This window comes from Perca flavescens, chromosome 12 (assembly GCF_004354835.1).
Source record: "Perca flavescens isolate YP-PL-M2 chromosome 12, PFLA_1.0, whole genome shotgun sequence".
Lineage (NCBI taxonomy): Eukaryota > Metazoa > Chordata > Actinopteri > Perciformes > Percidae > Perca > Perca flavescens.
In genome coordinates this window covers 35,168,569-35,187,843 of record NC_041342.1, presented here as the reverse complement: position 1 = coordinate 35,187,843, position 19,275 = coordinate 35,168,569, and the positions used below count along the sequence as shown (strand labels likewise).

The following is a 19,275-nucleotide window of genomic DNA, read 5'->3' as shown; positions in this document are numbered from 1 at the left end:
TCAGCTAGCTACTCTCTCTGTAGTCTACCGTTAGTTAGCTACTCTCTCTGTAGTCTACCGTCAGCTAGCTACTCTCTCTGTAGTCTACCGTTAGTTAGCTACTCTCTCTGTAGTCTACCGTCAGCTAGCTACTCTCTCTGTAGTCTACAGTTAGCTAGCTACTCTCTCTGTAGTCTACCGTTAGTTAGCTACTCTCTCTGTAGTCTACCGTCAGCTAGCTACTCTCTCTGTAGTCTACCGTCAGCTAGCTACTCTCTCTGTAGTCTACAGTTAGCTAGCTACCGTAAAATGTAGGCTACTTTTAAATTGCCATATTTTCCCTCTGGGCTCACCAAAATAGACATAAAAGCATATTAACCATTCACTGCACGTGATCTAGTAAATTATATTACTTCTTTTTCAGTTTTTCAAAAATCAGTTTAGGAAACGTAATCGTAAAATCCAAACGGTACCCAACCCTGCCGAAAATTGAATGCTGAATCTTTTAGTCAGAAAACAAAAAGCAGATTGTTATTAAAATCTAAAATGTGTAAAACGGTGAAATGAGAGATTCTCAAGACAGCGAGTCGTGTTCAGCCTCTGGGTTTTATTGCACATCTGGAACAATGTTAATAAAGTTGTATGTACTACAAACATGTCGACTGTGTACACAAGATGTCATTCAAACATTAAAAACTCTGAATTACAATCAACATTCGATGAACTTTGTGAGTTGTTTTTTTGGGAGGGGTTTAAAATGAGTTTGCGTTACGTTCAGTTTTGATCCAAAGTGCAAACATTTAATTTTTAAATATAAAGTGTCTTCGTGTCAAAAACTAAGAAGCATTTTAAGTGTTTGAGATTTCAAGAAATAAATACATGAATACAATAAATAAGTTAATATAGTCTATAGTATGTACAGAGCATTTAAAAATATTAAAATCCACATCTTTTTCAGTAAAACTACCTAAAAACGGTTAAAAACTTTGTTTAAAATTATAAAAATATGTCCTCATGTTTTCAGTTTCAGTAAAAACACATGAAAACCCAAATGTTTGACATGTAAACTGCTAAATAAATCAATAAAGCATTGACCGGTTGGAGGCGATGTAGACTCTGTGAAGGAGTTATGCTGAATCATGATTCACAGGGCGACTCAGCAGAACAGCTAACAAGAGTTTAATATTTAATAAATATAAGGAGTCACAGCGCCGTCTCGCGGTCAGCTGACTGAAGAACCTGCCGGAGAAAAAGCCGCTCATTAATCTGGCTGAAACCTGGCTGAAAACTGGCTGAAAACTGGCTGAAAACTGGCTGAGAACTGGCTGAGAACTGGCTGAAAATTGGCTGAAAATTGGCTGAAAACTGGCTGAGAACTGGATGAAAACTGGATGAGAACTGGCTGAGAACTGGCTGAGAACTGGCTGAGAATTGGCTGAGAACTGGCTGAAAACTAGCTGAAAACTGGCTGAAAACTGGCTGAGAACTGGCTGAGAACTGGCTGAAAACTGGCTGAGAACTGGCTGAAAACTGGCTGAGAACTGGCTGAGAACTGGCAGAAAACTGGCTGAGAACTGGCTGAGAACTGGCTGAAAACTGGCTGAAAATTGGCTGAAAACTGGCTGAGAACTGGCTGAAAACTGGATGAGAACTGGCTGAGAACTGGCTGAGAACTGGCTGAAAACTGGCTGAAAACTGGCTGAAAACTGGCTGAGAACTGGCTGAGAACTGGCAGAAAATTGGCTGAGAACTGGCTGAAAACTGGCTGAAAACTGGCTGAGAACTGGCTGAGAACTGGCTGAAAACTGGCTGAAAACTGGCTGAAACCTGGCTGAAAACTGGCTGAAAACTGGCTGAGAACTGGCTGAAAACTGGCTGAGAATTGGCTGAAAACTGGCTGAGAACTGGCTGAAAACTGGCTGAGAATTGGCTGAAAACTGGCTGAAAACTGGCTGAAAACTGGCTGAAAATTGGCTGAAAACTGGCTGAAAACTGGCTGAGAACTGGCTGAAAATTGGCTGAAAATTGGCTGAAAATTGGCTGAAACCTGGCTGAAAACTGGCTGAGAACTGGCTGACAACTGGCTGAAAATTGGCTGAAAACTGGCTGAAAACTGGCTGAGAACTGGCTGAAACCTGGCTGAAAACTGGCTGAAAATTGGCTGAAACCTGGCTGAAACCTGGCTGAAAATTGGCTGAAAATTGGCTGAAAATTGGCTGAGAACTGGCTGAAAACTGGCTGAGAATTGGCTGAAAACTGGCTGACAACTGGCTGAAAATTGGCTGAAAACTGGCTGAAAACTGGCTGAGAACTGGCTGAGAAAAAATTGGCTGAAAATTGGCTGAAACCTGGCTGAAAACTGGCTGAGAACTGGCTGAAAACTGGCTGAGAACTGGCTGAGAACTGGCAGAAATTTGGCTGAGAACTGGCTGAAAATTGGCTGAAACCTGGCTGAAACCTGGCTGAAAATTGGCTGAAAATTGGCTGAAAACTGGCTGAAAACTGGCTGAAAACTGGCTGAAAATTGGCTGAAAACTGGCTGAAAACTGGCTGAGAACTGGCTGAAAATTGGCTGAAAATTGGCTGAAAATTGGCTGAAACCTGGCTGAAAACTGGCTGAGAACTGGCTGACAACTGGCTGAAAATTGGCTGAAAACTGGCTGAAAACTGGCTGAAAACTGGCTGAGAACTGGCTGAGAACTGGCTGAAACCTGGCTGAAAATTGGCTGAAACCTGGCTGAAACCTGGCTGAAAATTGGCTGAAAATTGGCTGAGAACTGGCTGAAAACTGGCTGAGAATTGGCTGAAAACTGGCTGACAACTGGCTGACAACTGGCTGTTAAATTATTTAATAAATATAAGGAGTCACAGCGCCGTCTCGCGGTCAGCTGACTGAAGAACCTGCCGGAGAAAAAGCCGCTCATTAATCTGGCTGAAACCTGGCTGAAAACTGGCTGAAAACTGGCTGAAAACTGGCTGAGAACTGGCTGAGAACTGGCTGAAAACTGGCTGAAAATTGGCTGAAAACTGGCTGAGAACTGGCTGAAAACTGGATGAGAACTGGCTGAGAACTGGCTGAGAACTGGCTGAGAATTGGCTGAGAACTGGCTGAAAACTAGCTGAAAACTGGCTGAAAACTGGCTGAGAACTGGCTGAGAACTGGCTGAAAACTGGCTGAGAACTGGCTGAAAACTGGCTGAGAACTGGCTGAGAACTGGCAGAAAACTGGCTGAGAACTGGCTGAGAACTGGCTGAAAACTGGCTGAAAATTGGCTGAAAACTGGCTGAGAACTGGCTGAAAACTGGATGAGAACTGGCTGAGAACTGGCTGAGAACTGGCTGAAAACTGGCTGAAAACTGGCTGAAAACTGGCTGAGAACTGGCTGAGAACTGGCTGAGAACTGGCAGAAAATTGGCTGAGAACTGGCTGAAAACTGGCTGAAAACTGGCTGAGAACTGGCTGAGAACTGGCTGAAAACTGGCTGAAACCTGGCTGAAACCTGGCTGAAAACTGGCTGAAAACTGGCTGAGAACTGGCTGAAAACTGGCTGAGAATTGGCTGAAAACTGGCTGAGAACTGGCTGAAAACTGGCTGAGAATTGGCTGAAAACTGGCTGAAAACTGGCTGAAAACTGGCTGAAAATTGGCTGAAAACTGGCTGAAAACTGGCTGAGAACTGGCTGAAAATTGGTTGAAAATTGGCTGAAAATTGGCTGAAACCTGGCTGAAAACTGGCTGAGAACTGGCTGACAACTGGCTGAAAATTGGCTGAAAACTGGCTGAAAACTGGCTGAGAACTGGCTGAAACCTGGCTGAAAACTGGCTGAAAATTGGCTGAAACCTGGCTGAAACCTGGCTGAAAATTGGCTGAAAATTGGCTGAAAATTGGCTGAGAACTGGCTGAAAACTGGCTGAGAATTGGCTGAAAACTGGCTGACAACTGGCTGACAACTGGCTGAAAATTGGCTGAAAACTGGCTGAAAACTGGCTGAGAACTGGCTGAAAATTGGCTGAAAATTGGCTGAAACCTGGCTGAAAACTGGCTGAGAACTGGCTGAAAACTGGCTGAGAACTGGCTGAGAACTGGCAGAAATTTGGCTGAGAACTGGCTGAAAATTGGCTGAAACCTGGCTGAAACCTGGCTGAAAATTGGCTGAAAATTGGCTGAAAACTGGCTGAAAACTGGCTGAAAACTGGCTGAAAATTGGCTGAAAACTGGCTGAAAACTGGCTGAGAACTGGCTGAAAATTGGCTGTAAATTGGCTGAAAATTGGCTGAAACCTGGCTGAAAACTGGCTGAGAACTGGCTGACAACTGGCTGAAAATTGGCTGAAAACTGGCTGAAAACTGGCTGAAAACTGGCTGAGAACTGGCTGAGAACTGGCTGAGAACTGGCTGAAACCTGGCTGAAAATTGGCTGAAACCTGGCTGAAACCTGGCTGAAAATTGGCTGAAAATTGGCTGAGAACTGGCTGAAAACTGGCTGAGAATTGGCTGAAAACTGGCTGACAACTGGCTGACAACTGGCTGAAAATTGGCTGAAAACTGGCTGAGAACTGGCTGAAAATTGGCTGAAAATTGGCTGAAAATTGGCTGAAACCTGGCTGAAAACTGGCTGAGAACTGGCTGAAAACTGGCTGAGAACTGGCTGAGAACTGGCAGAAAATTGGCTGAGAACTGGCTGAGAACTGGCTGAGAACTGGCTGAAAACTGGCTGAAAATTGGCTGAAACCTGGCTGAAAATTGGCTGAAAATTGGCTGAAAACTGGCTGAAAACTGGCTGAAAACTGACCCAAACCTGACTAAAAACTTCAGCTAACTAACTTTTTGTTAACGTTCTGACTGCAGAACTGTAACTGCAGCAGAGTATTTGTACCGTGTGGTGTGAGACTCACCGGCTGCCGGTGCTGGAGATGCCGATGGCTGGAGGTGATCAGGGCTCCACGTAGAGGCGCGCCTGCTCCGTAACACTCATCTGGTCGTCCGTTTTCCCAAACATCACCAGCTGTAGCTCGCCGCTCATCTGCCAACACAACACCAACAACCCGTTCAGCTCCATCAGGACTACAACCATCCAGTGGAACTGGCTACAAATATAAAGGCTATACCCAAATTGTCCACCATTAAAAAAACTAGTAAAAGCATAATTAATTCAGCAGCAGTGTGATCGTGCCATATGACATGTATAGCTGTGTGTGTGTGAGGTGTGCATCTGTGTGAGTCCGAGTTATTGTGTTTATTTACTACACTTATTTTTTTTTTCATTGCTGTTAACTGTTTTTTTGGACATTTTATTGTATTCACTGTAAAATTTGACTTCTTTTATTATTTGAACAGTTAAAAGCCCTCCTAGGGACAGGTGTTGCGAATTAGCCACGGCTATAAACACTGTGATACAGGCATCGGATTGTTATTAACGTAATAATCTGTGTTTTAGGATCTGTCCCGATTTAAATAAACTAAGAGAGATCTGCTAATGTTAATGTATCAGTCTGCGTCATTCTTCACTTTCACCATATTTAGTTTCAAGCCTACGCAAGTGGCCTGAAGTTTGACTGTGTGTGTTGGTGTGTGTGTGAGACTGTGTGTGTGTGTGTGACTGTGTGTTGGTGTGTGTATGTGACTGTGTGCGTTGGTGTGTGTGACTGTGTGTGTACGTGTGTGTGACTGTGTGTGTGTGTGTGACTTTGTGTGTGTGCGTAGGTGTGTGTATGTATGTGTGTGTGTGTGTGAGACTGTGTGTGTGTGACTGTGTGTGTGTGACTGTGTGTGTGTGTGTGTGACTGTGTGTGTGTGTGTGTGTGACTTTGTGTGTGCGTAGGTGTGTGTATGTATGTGTGTGTGTGCGTGCGTGCGCGTTGAGTGTGTGACTGTGTGTTGGTGTGTGTGTGACTGTGTGTGTGTGTGACTTTGTGTGTGTGCGTAGGTGTGTGTATGTATGTGTGTGCGTGTGTGTGTGACTGTGTTTGTTGGTGTGTGTGCGTGCGAACATGTGTGACAGTGTGTGTTTTGTGACTGTGTAACGTATCTGTGTGTGTTAGTGTGTGTGACTGTGTGTGTGTGTGTGTGTGAGTGTGTGTGTATCTGTGTGTTGGTGTGTGTGACTGTGTGTGTTGGTGTGTGTGTGTGTATGCGCACGCGCGTTGAGTGTGTGACTGTGTGTTTGTGAGTCATTCTTAAAAAAGGAAGATGTGTTCGCAGTTTAAAGTCGAATCTATCAGCTAAGCGTTGCTCTGATTGGTTGTAAGCGCTATCCTATTGGCACAGAGGGAATTTGAAAGACAACTGTTGATCCCGCCCATCAGATTGAGCCCTGACCAATGGGGAGCTCCCAGACCCAACATCTGGATGTGGGGCTGGCTCGTCAGGCTAAAATATCGTTATATTTTCTCCACATCCCCAGCCCCACGTCACAACGTTAAATTCTGGTGGTTCAGGTCTCAGAGGGATGTGGGTCGGTCCTCACCTCGAAGGGGGTTCAGTCGGTATGCGGGACATTCAGGAGAGTGCAGGTAACCGACTGGCTGCTGACACCAATACACCTCCAACTGTCCGTCCAATGGGAAGCAGCCAAACTCGTCACAGCCGGGGGGCAGAACCGGACTCCCTCTGGACCTGGGACACAGATCCAGACTCTCTCTGGATCTGGGACACAGAACCAGACTCTCTCTGGACCTGGGACACAGATCCAGACTCTCTCTGGACCTGGGACACAGAACCGGACTCTCGCTGGACCTGGGACACAGAACCAGACTCTTTCTGGACCTGGGACACAGATCCAGACTCTCTCTGGACATGGGAAGCAGATCCAGACTGATCCTGATCCTGTGAGACGGAGCTGGACTCCCTCTGGACCTGCGAGGGTGCTCAGCAGACTCTCCCCTGCACCTGTAGGACACAAGTCCACGTTAAACCCTTTCCAACAAGTCTGGATAACTGCAGACCATTCTGAGTATGGCACCCCTCTGTTGGACTGAATCCAATCCAACTTTATTTGTTAAGCTCTTTAAGACAACCAAAATTGACCAATGTATTAGCCTGACAAGCCAGCCCACATCCAGATGTTGGGTCTGGGAGCTCCCCATTGGTCAGGGCTCAATCTGAAGGGCGGGATCAACGGTTGTCTTTCAAATTCCCCTCTGCACTAATAGGATAGCGCTACAACCAATCAGAGCAACGAAGAAGGTAGCGGAGCCAGTTGATAGATTCAACTTTTCTCAAAGAAAAGCTGAACTCCTGAATATTTATACATATATACTTAAGCATTTTATTTATTTATTTTTTCATTGCTGTCTATTTTTTTTCTTTTTTGATTGCTTGTTCTGTGTGTTATGAGTATGACATGTAAATGTATAGTCGTGTAGAAATAGAGATTTACCCTCTTCCCCCGAAAGCTAGCGTTAGCAGCTAATCAATGTTAGCAAGGCAAGGCAAGCCAGAATTGTCCTTTAACTCTATATTTGAACCGGATGAAGGTTTTTAGTCATATTCAGGGTTCAATATGCATTTTAACCAATACTTTTCCATGACTTTTTGGCACATTTCCATGACTATGTGTTCCTGAAAATGTCAGTCGACAATAAGAATACTAATCAGTGTTAAAGTTCCCCCTCAGAGGTTTAACTATAAATGAATGATAATGTCTGTGGTTCATAGAGGGAATCTTAATATCGCTCCCTGAATACAACGCTGAGGTTAAGACCACGTGAAAATACTTTTATTAATCACATATTATTAGCCCTTGTGTTGACTTCGGGTCACATTGACCCCGTTTTCAATTTTTGTTTTATATCAGAAAATATGGGACGTAGAAATAAACGCTGAAAATGTGTAATATGAAAAATTTTACAATTTAAAATGTTGGAAAAAGCAAAAACAAATCTTGTGAAAAAAAGGGTTAACGGGAAGACAACACAAGGTTTAAGCTGTGTTAAAAACAATTCCATGACTTTTCCAAAACTTTCTCGTTTTTTTATGTTTCCAAAACCTTTCCAGGCCTGGAATTTGCATTTTTCAAATTCCATAACTTTTCCAGGTTTTATCAAAACATATGAACCCTGATAGTAATGTCTTTTGTGAAACAATGTCTGATAATTTTAATGAAATGAGCTGGTTTGTAGGGCTGCCACCTCTTAATCGATTAGTCGACTAATCGGTCGTTTTGGTCTTAGTCGACTAAGATTTCTTTAGTCGATTAGTCATTTTTATGCTTATTCATGCTTAATTACTCATTTCAAGAAACTTCTGAGCACATTTATGGTAAACACAAGATTTAAAGTGGTGCTTTTGCAGGATTAATTGTGGAGGAACTCAGTTTTACAGATGGTTAATTAACTACATTTATATTGTGCTTTTCTAGTCTTAACCACCTCTCAAAGAGCACAGCTCTGTCAATTAAATCAACTCATCGATTAGTCGACTAAATCCTATAAGTGTTAGTCCACTAAGAATTTCTTTAGTCGAGGACAGCCCTACTGGTTTGACCACTAGACCAGAACACAGGACCTTCTTCCTGTATTTACTTTCTTGCTCCCGCCCCCCCAGACACATCCGACCAATAAGAAGAGTGGATGTTCTTGCCTGATTTGTAATGACACATTTTGGTACGCTTCTGCAAACCGAACCGAGGGCATATCGCTCCAAGTTTACTAACTCACCAACTGATTCAGACCAAAGCAAATGTACTACAGGTGTGAAAACGCCCTAAAAAATGTGCTTCAGAAGAAATTCAGCATTGCTGAAGGAGAGAAAAAGATGTAATATGTAACATTTCTGCATTAAAAGTACTTACAATCTAATCGACATACAGTACAGGCCAAAAGTTAGGACACACCTTCTCATTCAATGCGTTTCCTTTTTATTTTCATGACTATTTACATTGTAGATTCTCACTGAAGGCATCAAAACTATGAATGAACACATATGGAATTATGTACTTAACAAAAAAGTGTGAAATAACTGAAAACATGTCTTATATTTTAGATTCTTCAAAGTAGCCACCCTTTGCTTTTTTATTAATATGGGAAATAATTCCACTAATTAACCCTGACAAAGCACACCTGTGAAGGTAAAACCATTTCAGGTGACTACCTCATGAAGCTCATTGAGAGAACACCAAGGGTTTGCAGAGTTATCAAAAAAAGCAAAGGGTGGCTACTTTGAAGAATCTAAAATATAAGACATGTTTTCAGTTATTTCACACTTTTTTGTTAAGTACATAATTCCATATGTGTTCATTCATAGTTTTGATGCCTTCAGTGAGAATCTACAATGTAAATAGTCATGAAAATAAAAAGGAAACGCATTGAATGAGAAGGTGTGTCCAAACTTTTGGCCTGTACTGTATGTTCTATATGTTGTTGAGTTTTGTACTTCCATGATCCCAAATGTTTCCAACAATGTTTAAACCAGAGAAACCTGTCGTTGTATTCAAGGTAACGCTCTGTTACTTTTGGTCACCTGTAACTCTATATTTGACCCGGATGAAGGATTTTAGTAGGGCTGTGCTCGATTAAAGAAATTCTTAGTCGACTAACACTCATTCAATCGTATCGACTAATCGATTAGTTGATTTAATCGACAGATCTGTAAATCTGAGTTTCTCCACAAAAGAGTCGTGTTTAAAGCTCCACTTTAATTCTTGTGTTTACCAGAGATGTCCTTGCACGTTTCTTGGAAATAAGTCATTCAGCATGAAAACAGCATCAGACATGACTAATGGGCTACAGAGATCTAAGATGACTAAGACCAGAACCACTGATTAGTCCACTAATCCACTAAGAGGGTGAGGTGTATTGTCATCCTATTTTATCTGATCATTCTATAACTTGTATTTAGGCCATATCTGAACTATCTATATGTAGCTAAAAGTGATGAACTTTAGCTTACTTTCAGAGGACACCTCTCTGGAAACATCTGGAAAGTGTTATCAATGGAGCCCCCAAGATGGAGAAAGAAGGCCAGTTGGCTTGTAGCCATTGATCAATTATTGATCCAACCCCCACCTTATGTAACCCAAAGCTTAGTACATATATACCATGTTCAAACAAAGAAAGTCAGAGGAGCACTGGAGAATTGGGAAAACAGGTCCTCTCCGGGCTCTTCAGAGCTTGTAAATTGATGCTCAATTTCTTTGATATAAATAAACCTTTATAATCAAGAAACAGCGTCAGCGGATTCCTCACCACACAAAATTACAGCATCGCCACCGAATACACTACAAGGGAGCAGACCTAGATTTTAGTCATATATTAGATGTGTGCCAGAGACCTCAGAGCTGCTGGACTGTTGGCTGTCGGGATCGCCACTTCGCTCCTCCCACGTCAGATTCATCATCAAGCTGGAACAGACCGACACCTGAAACCCAAACGTGCTCAGATTCAGCCCTGAGATCTATTAGATTTATAGAGCACTTTAAAATCCAAAGGAGGACACAAAGTGCTTTGCAGTAAAACAATAAATTAATACATAAAAGCCCTAAAATACAAAACTCACACGACCCATATCATACAAGTACAAACAAAACAAAATCCATACAATGAACCAATACGATCAGTATAACCAAACATGAATTGTCAATTTCAGTTTTCAAAGGCCAAAGAATAAAGATGGGTTTTAAGAAGAGACTTAAAAATAGACAGAGAAGATGCCTGTCTAATGTGCAGAGGTAAATCGTTCCACAATTTAGGAGCTGCTACAGAAAAAGCCCGGTTCCCTTTTTGCTTGCGCTTTGTTTTTCGGCACAATTAAGAGCAGCTGATCGGCTGACCTGAGAGAACGAGTGGGTCTACAGGGGTGTAGCAGCTCAGAGATGTAAGGAGGGGCAAGGCCATTTTGGCCTTTAAAAACAAATAAAAGAATCTTAAAATGGACCCTGTGATATATAGGCAGCCAATGCAGTGATGATAAAATGGGGAAATATGCTCGTGTTCGTGTTCCAGTTAAAAGGCGTGCAGCAACTGGAGACGAAGCGATAGAGGACCCACTGACCCCCATATACAGTACAGGCCAAAAGTTTGGACACACCTTCTCATTCAATGTGTTTCCTTTTTATTTTCATGACTATTTACATTGTAGATTCTCACTGAAGGCATCAAAACTATGAATGAACACATATGGAATTATGTACTTAACAAAAAGTGTGAAATAACTGAAAACATGTCTTATATTTTAGATTCCTCAAAGTAGCCACCCTTTGCTTTTTTTGATAACTCTGCAAACCCTTGGTGTTCTCTCAATGAGCTTCATGAGGTAGTCACCTGAAATGGTTTTACCTTCACAGGTGTGCTTTGTCAGGGTTAATTAGTGGAATTATTTCCCTTATTAATAAAAAAACAAAGGGTGGCTACTTTGAAGAATCTAAAATATAAGACATGTTTTCAGTTATTTCACACTTTTTTGTCAAGTACATAATTCCATATGTGTTCATTCATAGTTTTGATGCCTTCAGTGAGAATCTACAATGTAAATAGTCATGAAAATAAAGAAACGCATTGAATGAGAAGGTGTGTCCAAACTTTTGGCCTGTACTGTACAGTAATCCAGCCGAGTGGTGACAAAGGCTGCCTAGAAATCTTACACAGGGGAGGTGGGGAAGTTTATCTACACTGTGACATCGGAGGAGGATCTTCTCTCACCTCGCTATGGCTCTTGTTGCTGTGGATCTTCAGAGGTGTTGGAGTCTGAGGAGCCGACATCCACAGCGCTTTTATCCTCTCTCTGGTCTCCGAGGGCGTCCTGAACACAACAGGGGACACATTTAAATCAATCTATTTACAGTGTTACACCAGCACAATGTGTCTCGATACACTGCTCAGCATAGGCTATTTATTGTTGTTATTGTTATGTTGTGTAACACACACACTCTCAGTTGTGGCACTCACAATCTATCTATTTGTCTGTCTGCCTGTCTACACTTAAAATACAACACAAACTAAGCTGTGGTCCCTGTAACATTGTAGGCTGCTATGAGATGTTTTTAACTTTGCTTTATTAATGTTGATTGTTTTTTACAGTGTGTTCAGGGGACAGACAGCTAGCAGATAGTGAAGAGATGTTTTTTACAGTGTGTTCAGGGGACAGGCAGCTAGCAGATAGTGAGGAGATGTTTTTTACAGTGTGTTCAGGGGACAGGCAGCTAGCAGATAGTGAGGAGATGTTTTTTACAGTGTGTTCAGGGGACAGGCAGCTAGCAGATAGTGAGGAGATGTTTTTACAGTGTGTTCAGGGGACAGGCAGCTAGCAGATAGTGAGGAGATGTTTTTACAGTGTGTTCAGGGGACAGGCAGCTAGCAGATAGTGAGGAGATGTTTTTTACAGTGTGTTCAGGGGACAGGCAGCTAACAGATAGTGAGGAGATGTTTTTACAGTGTGTTCAGGGGACAGACAGCTAGCAGAGAGTGAGGAGATGTTTTTTACAGTGTGTTCAGGGGACAGGCAGCTAGCAGATAGTGAGGAGATGTTTTTACAGTGTGTTCAGGGGACAGGCAGCTAGCAGATAGTGAGGAGATGTTTTTACAGTGTGTTCAGGGGACAGGCAGCTAGCAGATAGTGAGGAGATGTTTTTACAGTGTGTTCAGGGGACAGGCAGCTAACAGATAGTGAGGAGATGTTTTTTGTTCAGGGGACAGACAGCTAGCAGAGAGTGAGGAGATGTTTTTTTTACAGTGTGTTCAGGGGACAGGCAGCTAGCAGATAGTGAGGAGATGTTTTTACAGTGTGTTCAGGGGACAGGCAGCTAGCAGATAGTGAGGAGATGTTTTTACAGTGTGTTCAGGGGACAGGCAGCTAGCAGGAGGAGATGTTTTTACAGTGTGTTCAGGGACAGGCAGCTAACAGATAGTGAGGAGATGTTTTTACAGTGTGTTCAGGGGACAGACAGCTAGCAGAGAGTGAGGAGATGTTTTTTACAGTGTGTTCAGGGGACAGGCAGCTAGCAGATAGTGAGGAGATGTTTTTACAGTGTGTTCAGGGGACAGGCAGCTAGCAGATAGTGAGGAGATGTTTTTACAGTGTGTTCAGGGGACAGGCAGCTAGCAGATAGTGAGGAGATGTTTTTACAGTGTGTTCAGGGGACAGGCTGCTAGCAGATAGTGAGGAGATGTTTTTACAGTGTGTTCAGGGGACAGGCAGCTAGCAGATAGTGAGGAGATGTTTTTTACAGTGTGTTCAGGGGACAGGCTGCTAGCAGATAGTGAGGAGATGTTTTTTACAGTGTGTTCAGGGAACAGACAGCTAGCAGAGAGTGAGGAGATGTTTTTTACAGTGTGTTCAGGGGACAGGCAGCTAGCAGATAGCGAGATGTTTTTTACAGTGTGTTCAGGGGACAGACAGCTAGCAGATGTGAGGAGATGTTTTTTACAGTGTGTTCAGGGGACAGGCAGCTAGCAGATAGTGAGGAGATGTTTTTTACAGTGTGTTCAGGGGACAGACAGCTAGCAGATGTGAGGAGATGTTTTTTACAGTGTGTTCAGGGGACAGGCAGCTAGCAGATAGTGAGGAGATGTTTTTTACAGTGTGTTCAGGGGACAGGCAGCTAGCAGATAGTGAGGAGATGTTTTTTACAGTGTGTTCAGGGGACAGGCAGCTAGCAGATGTGAGGAGATGTTTTTTACAGTGTGTTCAGGGGACAGGCTGCTAGCAGATAGTGAGGAGATGTTTTTTACAGTGTGTTCAGGGGACAGGCAGCTAGCAGATAGCGAGATGTTTTTTACAGTGTGTTCAGGGGACAGGCAGCTAGCAGATAGCGAGATGTTTATTACAGTGTGTTCAGGGGACAGGCTGCTAGCAGATAGTGAGGAGATGTTTTTTACAGTGTGTTCAGGGGACAGGCAGCTAGCAGATGTGAGGAGATGTTTTTTACAGTGTGTTCAGGGGACAGGCTGCTAGCAGATAGTGAGGAGATGTTTTTTACAGTGTGTTCAGGGGACAGACAGCTAGCAGATGTGAGGAGATGTTTTTTACAGTGTGTTCAGGGGACAGGCAGCTAGCAGATAGTGAGGAGATGTTTTTTACAGTGTGTTCAGGGGACAGGCTGCTAGCAGATGTGAGGAGATGTTTTTTACAGTGTGTTCAGGGGACAGGCAGCTAGCAGATAGTGAGGAGATGTTTTTTACAGTGTGTTCAGGGGACAGGCAGCTAGCAGATAGTGAGGAGATGTTTTTACAGTGTGTTCAGGGGACAGGCAGCTAGCAGATGTGAGGAGATGTTTTTTACAGTGTGTTCAGGGGACAGGCAGCTAGCAGATGTGAGGAGATGTTTTTTACAGTGTGTTCAGGGGACAGGCAGCTAGCAGATAGTGTGGAGATGTTTTTTACAGTGTGTTCAGGGGACAGGCTGCTAGCAGATGTGAGGAGATGTTTTTTACAGTGTGTTCAGGGGACAGGCAGCTAGCAGATAGTGAGGAGATGTTTTTTACAGTGTGTTCAGGGGACAGGCAGCTAGCAGATAGTGAGGAGATGTTTTTTACAGTGTGTTCAGGGGACAGGCAGCTAGCAGATAGTGAGGAGATGTTTTTACAGTGTGTTCAGGGGACAGGCAGCTAGCAGATAGTGAGGAGATGTTTTTTACAGTGTGTTCAGGGGACAGGCAGCTAGCAGATAGTGAGGAGAAGTTTTTTACAGTGTGTTCAGGGGACAGGCAGCTAGCAGATGTGAGGAGATGTTTTTTACAGTGTGTTCAGGGGACAGGCAGCTAGCAGATAGTGAGGAGATGTTTTTACAGTGTGTTCAGGGGACAGGCAGCTAGCAGATAGTGAGGAGATGTTTTTACAGTGTGTTCAGGGGACAGGCAGCTAGCAGATAGTGAGGAGAAGTTTTTTACAGTGTGTTCAGGGGACAGGCAGCTAGCAGATGTGAGGAGATGTTTTTTACAGTGTGTTCAGGGGACAGGCAGCTAGCAGATGTGAGGAGATGTTTTTTACAGTGTGTTCAGGGGACAGGCTGCTAGCAGATAGTGAGGAGATGTTTTTACAGTGTGTTCAGGGGACAGGCAGCTAGCAGATAGTGAGGAGATGTTTTTTTACAGTGTGTTCAGGGGACAGGCTGCTAGCAGATAGTGAGGAGATGTTTTTACAGTGTGTTCAGGGGACAGGCAGCTAGCAGATGTGAGGAGATGTTTTTTACAGTGTGTTCAGGGGACAGGCAGCTAGCAGATAGTGAGGAGATGTTTTTTACAGTGTGTTCAGGGGACAGGCAGCTAGCAGATGTGAGGAGATGTTTTTTACAGTGTGTTCAGGGGACAGGCAGCTAGCAGATAGTGAGGAGATGTTTTTACAGTGTGTTCAGGGGACAGGCAGCTAGCAGATAGTGAGGAGATGTTTTTACAGTGTGTTCAGGGGACAGGCAGCTAGCAGATGTGAGGAGATGTTTTTACAGTGTGTTCAGGGGACAGGCTGCTAGCAGATAGTGAGGAGATGTTTTTACAGTGTGTTCAGGGGACAGGCAGCTAGCAGATGTGAGGAGATGTTTTTACAGTGTGTTCAGGGGACAGGCAGCTAGCAGATGTGAGGAGATGTTTTTACAGTGTGTTCAGGGGACAGGCAGCTAGCAGATAGTGAGGAGATGTTTTTACAGTGTGTTCAGGGGACAGGCAGCTAGCAGATGTGAGGAGATGTTTTTACAGTGTGTTCAGGGGACAGGCTGCTAGCAGATAGTGAGGAGATGTTTTTACAGTGTGTTCAGGGGACAGGCAGCTAGCAGATGTGAGGAGATGTTTTTACAGTGTGTTCAGGGGACAGGCTGCTAGCAGATGTGAGGAGATGTTTTTACAGTGTGTTCAGGGGACAGGCAGCTAGCAGATAGCGAGATGTTTTTACAGTGTGTTCAGGGGACAGGCAGCTAGCAGATAGCGAGATGTTTTTACAGTGTGTTCAGGGGACAGGCTGCTAGCAGATAGTGAGGAGATGTTTTTACAGTGTGTTCAGGGGACAGGCAGCTAGCAGATGTGAGGAGATGTTTTTACAGTGTGTTCAGGGGACAGGCTGCTAGCAGATAGTGAGGAGATGTTTTTACAGTGTGTTCAGGGGACAGACAGCTAGCAGATGTGAGGAGATGTTTTTACAGTGTGTTCAGGGGACAGGCAGCTAGCAGATAGTGAGGAGATGTTTTTACAGTGTGTTCAGGGGACAGGCAGCTAGCAGATGTGAGGAGATGTTTTTACAGTGTGTTCAGGGGACAGGCAGCTAGCAGATGTGAGGAGATGTTTTTACAGTGTGTTCAGGGGACAGGCAGCTAGCAGATAGTGAGGAGATGTTTTTACAGTGTGTTCAGGGGACAGGCAGCTAGCAGATGTGAGGAGATGTTTTTACAGTGTGTTCAGGGGACAGGCAGCTAGCAGATAGTGAGGAGATGTTTTTACAGTGTGTTCAGGGGACAGGCAGCTAGCAGATAGTGAGGAGATGTTTTTACAGTGTGTTCAGGGGACAGGCAGCTAGCAGATAGTGAGGAGATGTTTTTTACAGTGTGTTCAGGGGACAGGCAGCTAGCAGATAGTGAGGAGATGTTTTTACAGTGTGTTCAGGGGACAGGCAGCTAGCAGATAGTGAGGAGAAGTTTTTACAGTGTGTTCAGGGGACAGGCAGCTAGCAGATAGTGAGGAGAAGTTTTTACAGTGTGTTCAGGGGACAGGCAGCTAGCAGATAGTGAGGAGATGTTTTTACAGTGTGTTCAGGGGACAGGCAGCTAGCAGATAGTGAGGAGATGTTTTTACAGTGTGTTCAGGGGACAGGCAGCTAGCAGATAGTGAGGAGAAGTTTTTACAGTGTGTTCAGGGGACAGGCAGCTAGCAGATAGTGAGGAGAAGTTTTTACAGTGTGTTCAGGGGACAGGCAGCTAGCAGATAGTGAGGAGATGTTTTTACAGTGTGTTCAGGGGACAGGCAGCTAGCAGATAGTGAGGAGAAGTTTTTACAGTGTGTTCAGGGGACAGGCAGCTAGCAGATAGTGAGGAGATGTTTTTACAGTGTGTTCAGGGGACAGGCAGCTAGCAGATAGTGAGGAGAAGTTTTTACAGTGTGTTCAGGGGACAGGCAGCTAGCAGATAGTGAGGAGATGTTTTTACAGTGTGTTCAGGGGACAGGCAGCTAGCAGATAGTGAGGAGAAGTTTTTACAGTGTGTTCAGGGGACAGGCAGCTAGCAGATAGTGAGGAGAAGTTTTTTACAGTGTGTTCAGGGGACAGGCAGCTAGCAGATAGTGAGGAGATGTTTTTTACAGTGTGTTCAGGGGACAGGCAGCTAGCAGATAGTGAGGATCAGGGGACAGGCTGCTAGCAGATAGTGAGGAGATGTTTTTTACAGTGTGTTCAGGGGACAGGCAGCTAGCAGATGTGAGGAGATGTTTTTTACAGTGTGTTCAGGGGACAGGCAGCTAGCAGATAGTGAGGAGATGTTTTTTTACAGTGTGTTCAGGGGACAGGCAGCTAGCAGATGTGAGGAGATGTTTTTTACAGTGTGTTCAGGGGACAGGCAGCTAGCAGATAGTGAGGAGATGTTTTTTACAGTGTGTTCAGGGGACAGGCAGCTAGCAGATAGTGAGGAGATGTTTTTACAGTGTGTTCAGGGGACAGGCAGCTAGCAGATGTGAGGAGATGTTTTTACAGTGTGTTCAGGGGACAGGCTGCTAGCAGATAGTGAGGAGATGTTTTTACAGTGTGTTCAGGGGACAGGCAGCTAGCAGATGTGAGGAGATGTTTTTTACAGTGTGTTCAGGGGACAGGCAGCTAGCAGATGTGAGGAGATGTTTTTTACAGTGTGTTCAGGGGACAGGCAGCTAGCAGATAGTGAGGAGATGTTTTTTACAGTGTGTTCAGGGGACAGGCAGCTAGCAGATGTGAGGAGATGTTTTTTACAGTGTGTTCAGGGGACAGGCTGCTAGCAGATAGTGAGGAGATGTTTTTTACAGTGTGTTCAGGGGACAGGCAGCTAGCAGATGTGAGGAGATGTTTTTTACAGTGTGTTCAGGGGACAGGCTGCTAGCAGATGTGAGGAGATGTTTTTTACAGTGTGTTCAGGGGACAGGCAGCTAGCAGATAGCGAGATGTTTTTTACAGTGTGTTCAGGGGACAGGCAGCTAGCAGATAGCGAGATGTTTTTTACAGTGTGTTCAGGGGACAGGCTGCTAGCAGATAGTGAGGAGATGTTTTTTACAGTGTGTTCAGGGGACAGGCAGCTAGCAGATGTGAGGAGATGTTTTTTACAGTGTGTTCAGGGGACAGGCTGCTAGCAGATAGTGAGGAGATGTTTTTTACAGTGTGTTCAGGGGACAGACAGCTAGCAGATGTGAGGAGATGTTTTTTACAGTGTGTTCAGGGGACAGGCAGCTAGCAGATAGTGAGGAGATGTTTTTTACAGTGTGTTCAGGGGACAGGCAGCTAGCAGATGTGAGGAGATGTTTTTACAGTGTGTTCAGGGGACAGGCAGCTAGCAGATGTGAGGAGATGTTTTTACAGTGTGTTCAGGGGACAGGCAGCTAGCAGATAGTGAGGAGATGTTTTTACAGTGTGTTCAGGGACAGGCAGCTAGCAGATGTGAGGAGATGTTTTTACAGTGTGTTCAGGGGACAGGCAGCTAGCAGATAGTGAGGAGATGTTTTTACAGTGTGTTCAGGGGACAGGCAGCTAGCAGATAGTGAGGAGATGTTTTTACAGTGTGTTCAGGGGACAGGCAGCTAGCAGATAGTGAGGAGATGTTTTTACAGTGTGTTCAGGGGACAGGCAGCTAGCAGATAGTGAGGAGATGTTTTTTACAGTGTGTTCAGGGGACAGGCAGCTAGCAGATAGTGAGGAGAAGTTTTTTACAGTGTGTTCAGGGGACAGGCAGCTAGCAGATAGTGAGGAGAAGTTTTTTACAGTGTGTTCAGGGGACAGGCAGCTAGCAGATAGTGAGGAGATGTTTTTACAGTGTGTTCAGGGGACAGGCAGCTAGCAGATAGTGAGGAGATGTTTTTACAGTGTGTTCAGGGGACAGGCAGCTAGCAGATAGTGAGGAGAAGTTTTTTACAGTGTGTTCAGGGGACAGGCAGCTAGCAGATAGTGAGGAGAAGTTTTTACAGTGTGTTCAGGGGACAGGCAGCTAGCAGATAGTGAGGAGATGTTTTTACAGTGTGTTCAGGGGACAGGCAGCTAGCAGATAGTGAGGAGAAGTTTTTTACAGTGTGTTCAGGGGACAGGCAGCTAGCAGATAGTGAGGAGATGTTTTTTACAGTGTGTTCAGGGGACAGGCAGCTAGCAGATAGTGAGGAGAAGTTTTTACAGTGTGTTCAGGGGACAGGCAGCTAGCAGATAGTGAGGAGATGTTTTTT

The 19,275-nt window shown here is 44.3% G+C and overlaps 1 protein-coding gene across 6 annotated transcripts in view; it reads right to left on the bottom strand.

Annotated features, from left to right (window-relative positions):
• Positions 1-598: 598 nt before the first annotated feature.
• LOC114565871 (myb-related protein A) overlaps positions 599-19,275 on the bottom strand; it is a 47,367-nt gene continuing 28,690 nt past the window's right edge. For 5 of the 6 annotated variants that reach the window (XM_028594174.1, XM_028594176.1, XM_028594173.1 and 2 more), the window contains 4 exons: positions 11,616-11,715; positions 10,249-10,335; positions 4,875-5,002; positions 2,801-2,880 (listed from right to left, as the gene is read on the bottom strand). In XM_028594174.1, the coding sequence (XP_028449975.1) occupies positions 4,913-5,002; positions 10,249-10,335; positions 11,616-11,715 (277 nt within the window). In that variant the 3' untranslated portion in view covers positions 2,801-2,880; positions 4,875-4,912. Of the gene's footprint in view, positions 1,219-2,800; positions 2,881-4,874; positions 5,003-10,248; positions 10,336-11,615; positions 11,716-19,275 lie in introns of those variants that run through there. The other variant, XM_028594175.1, reaches the window with a different exon arrangement.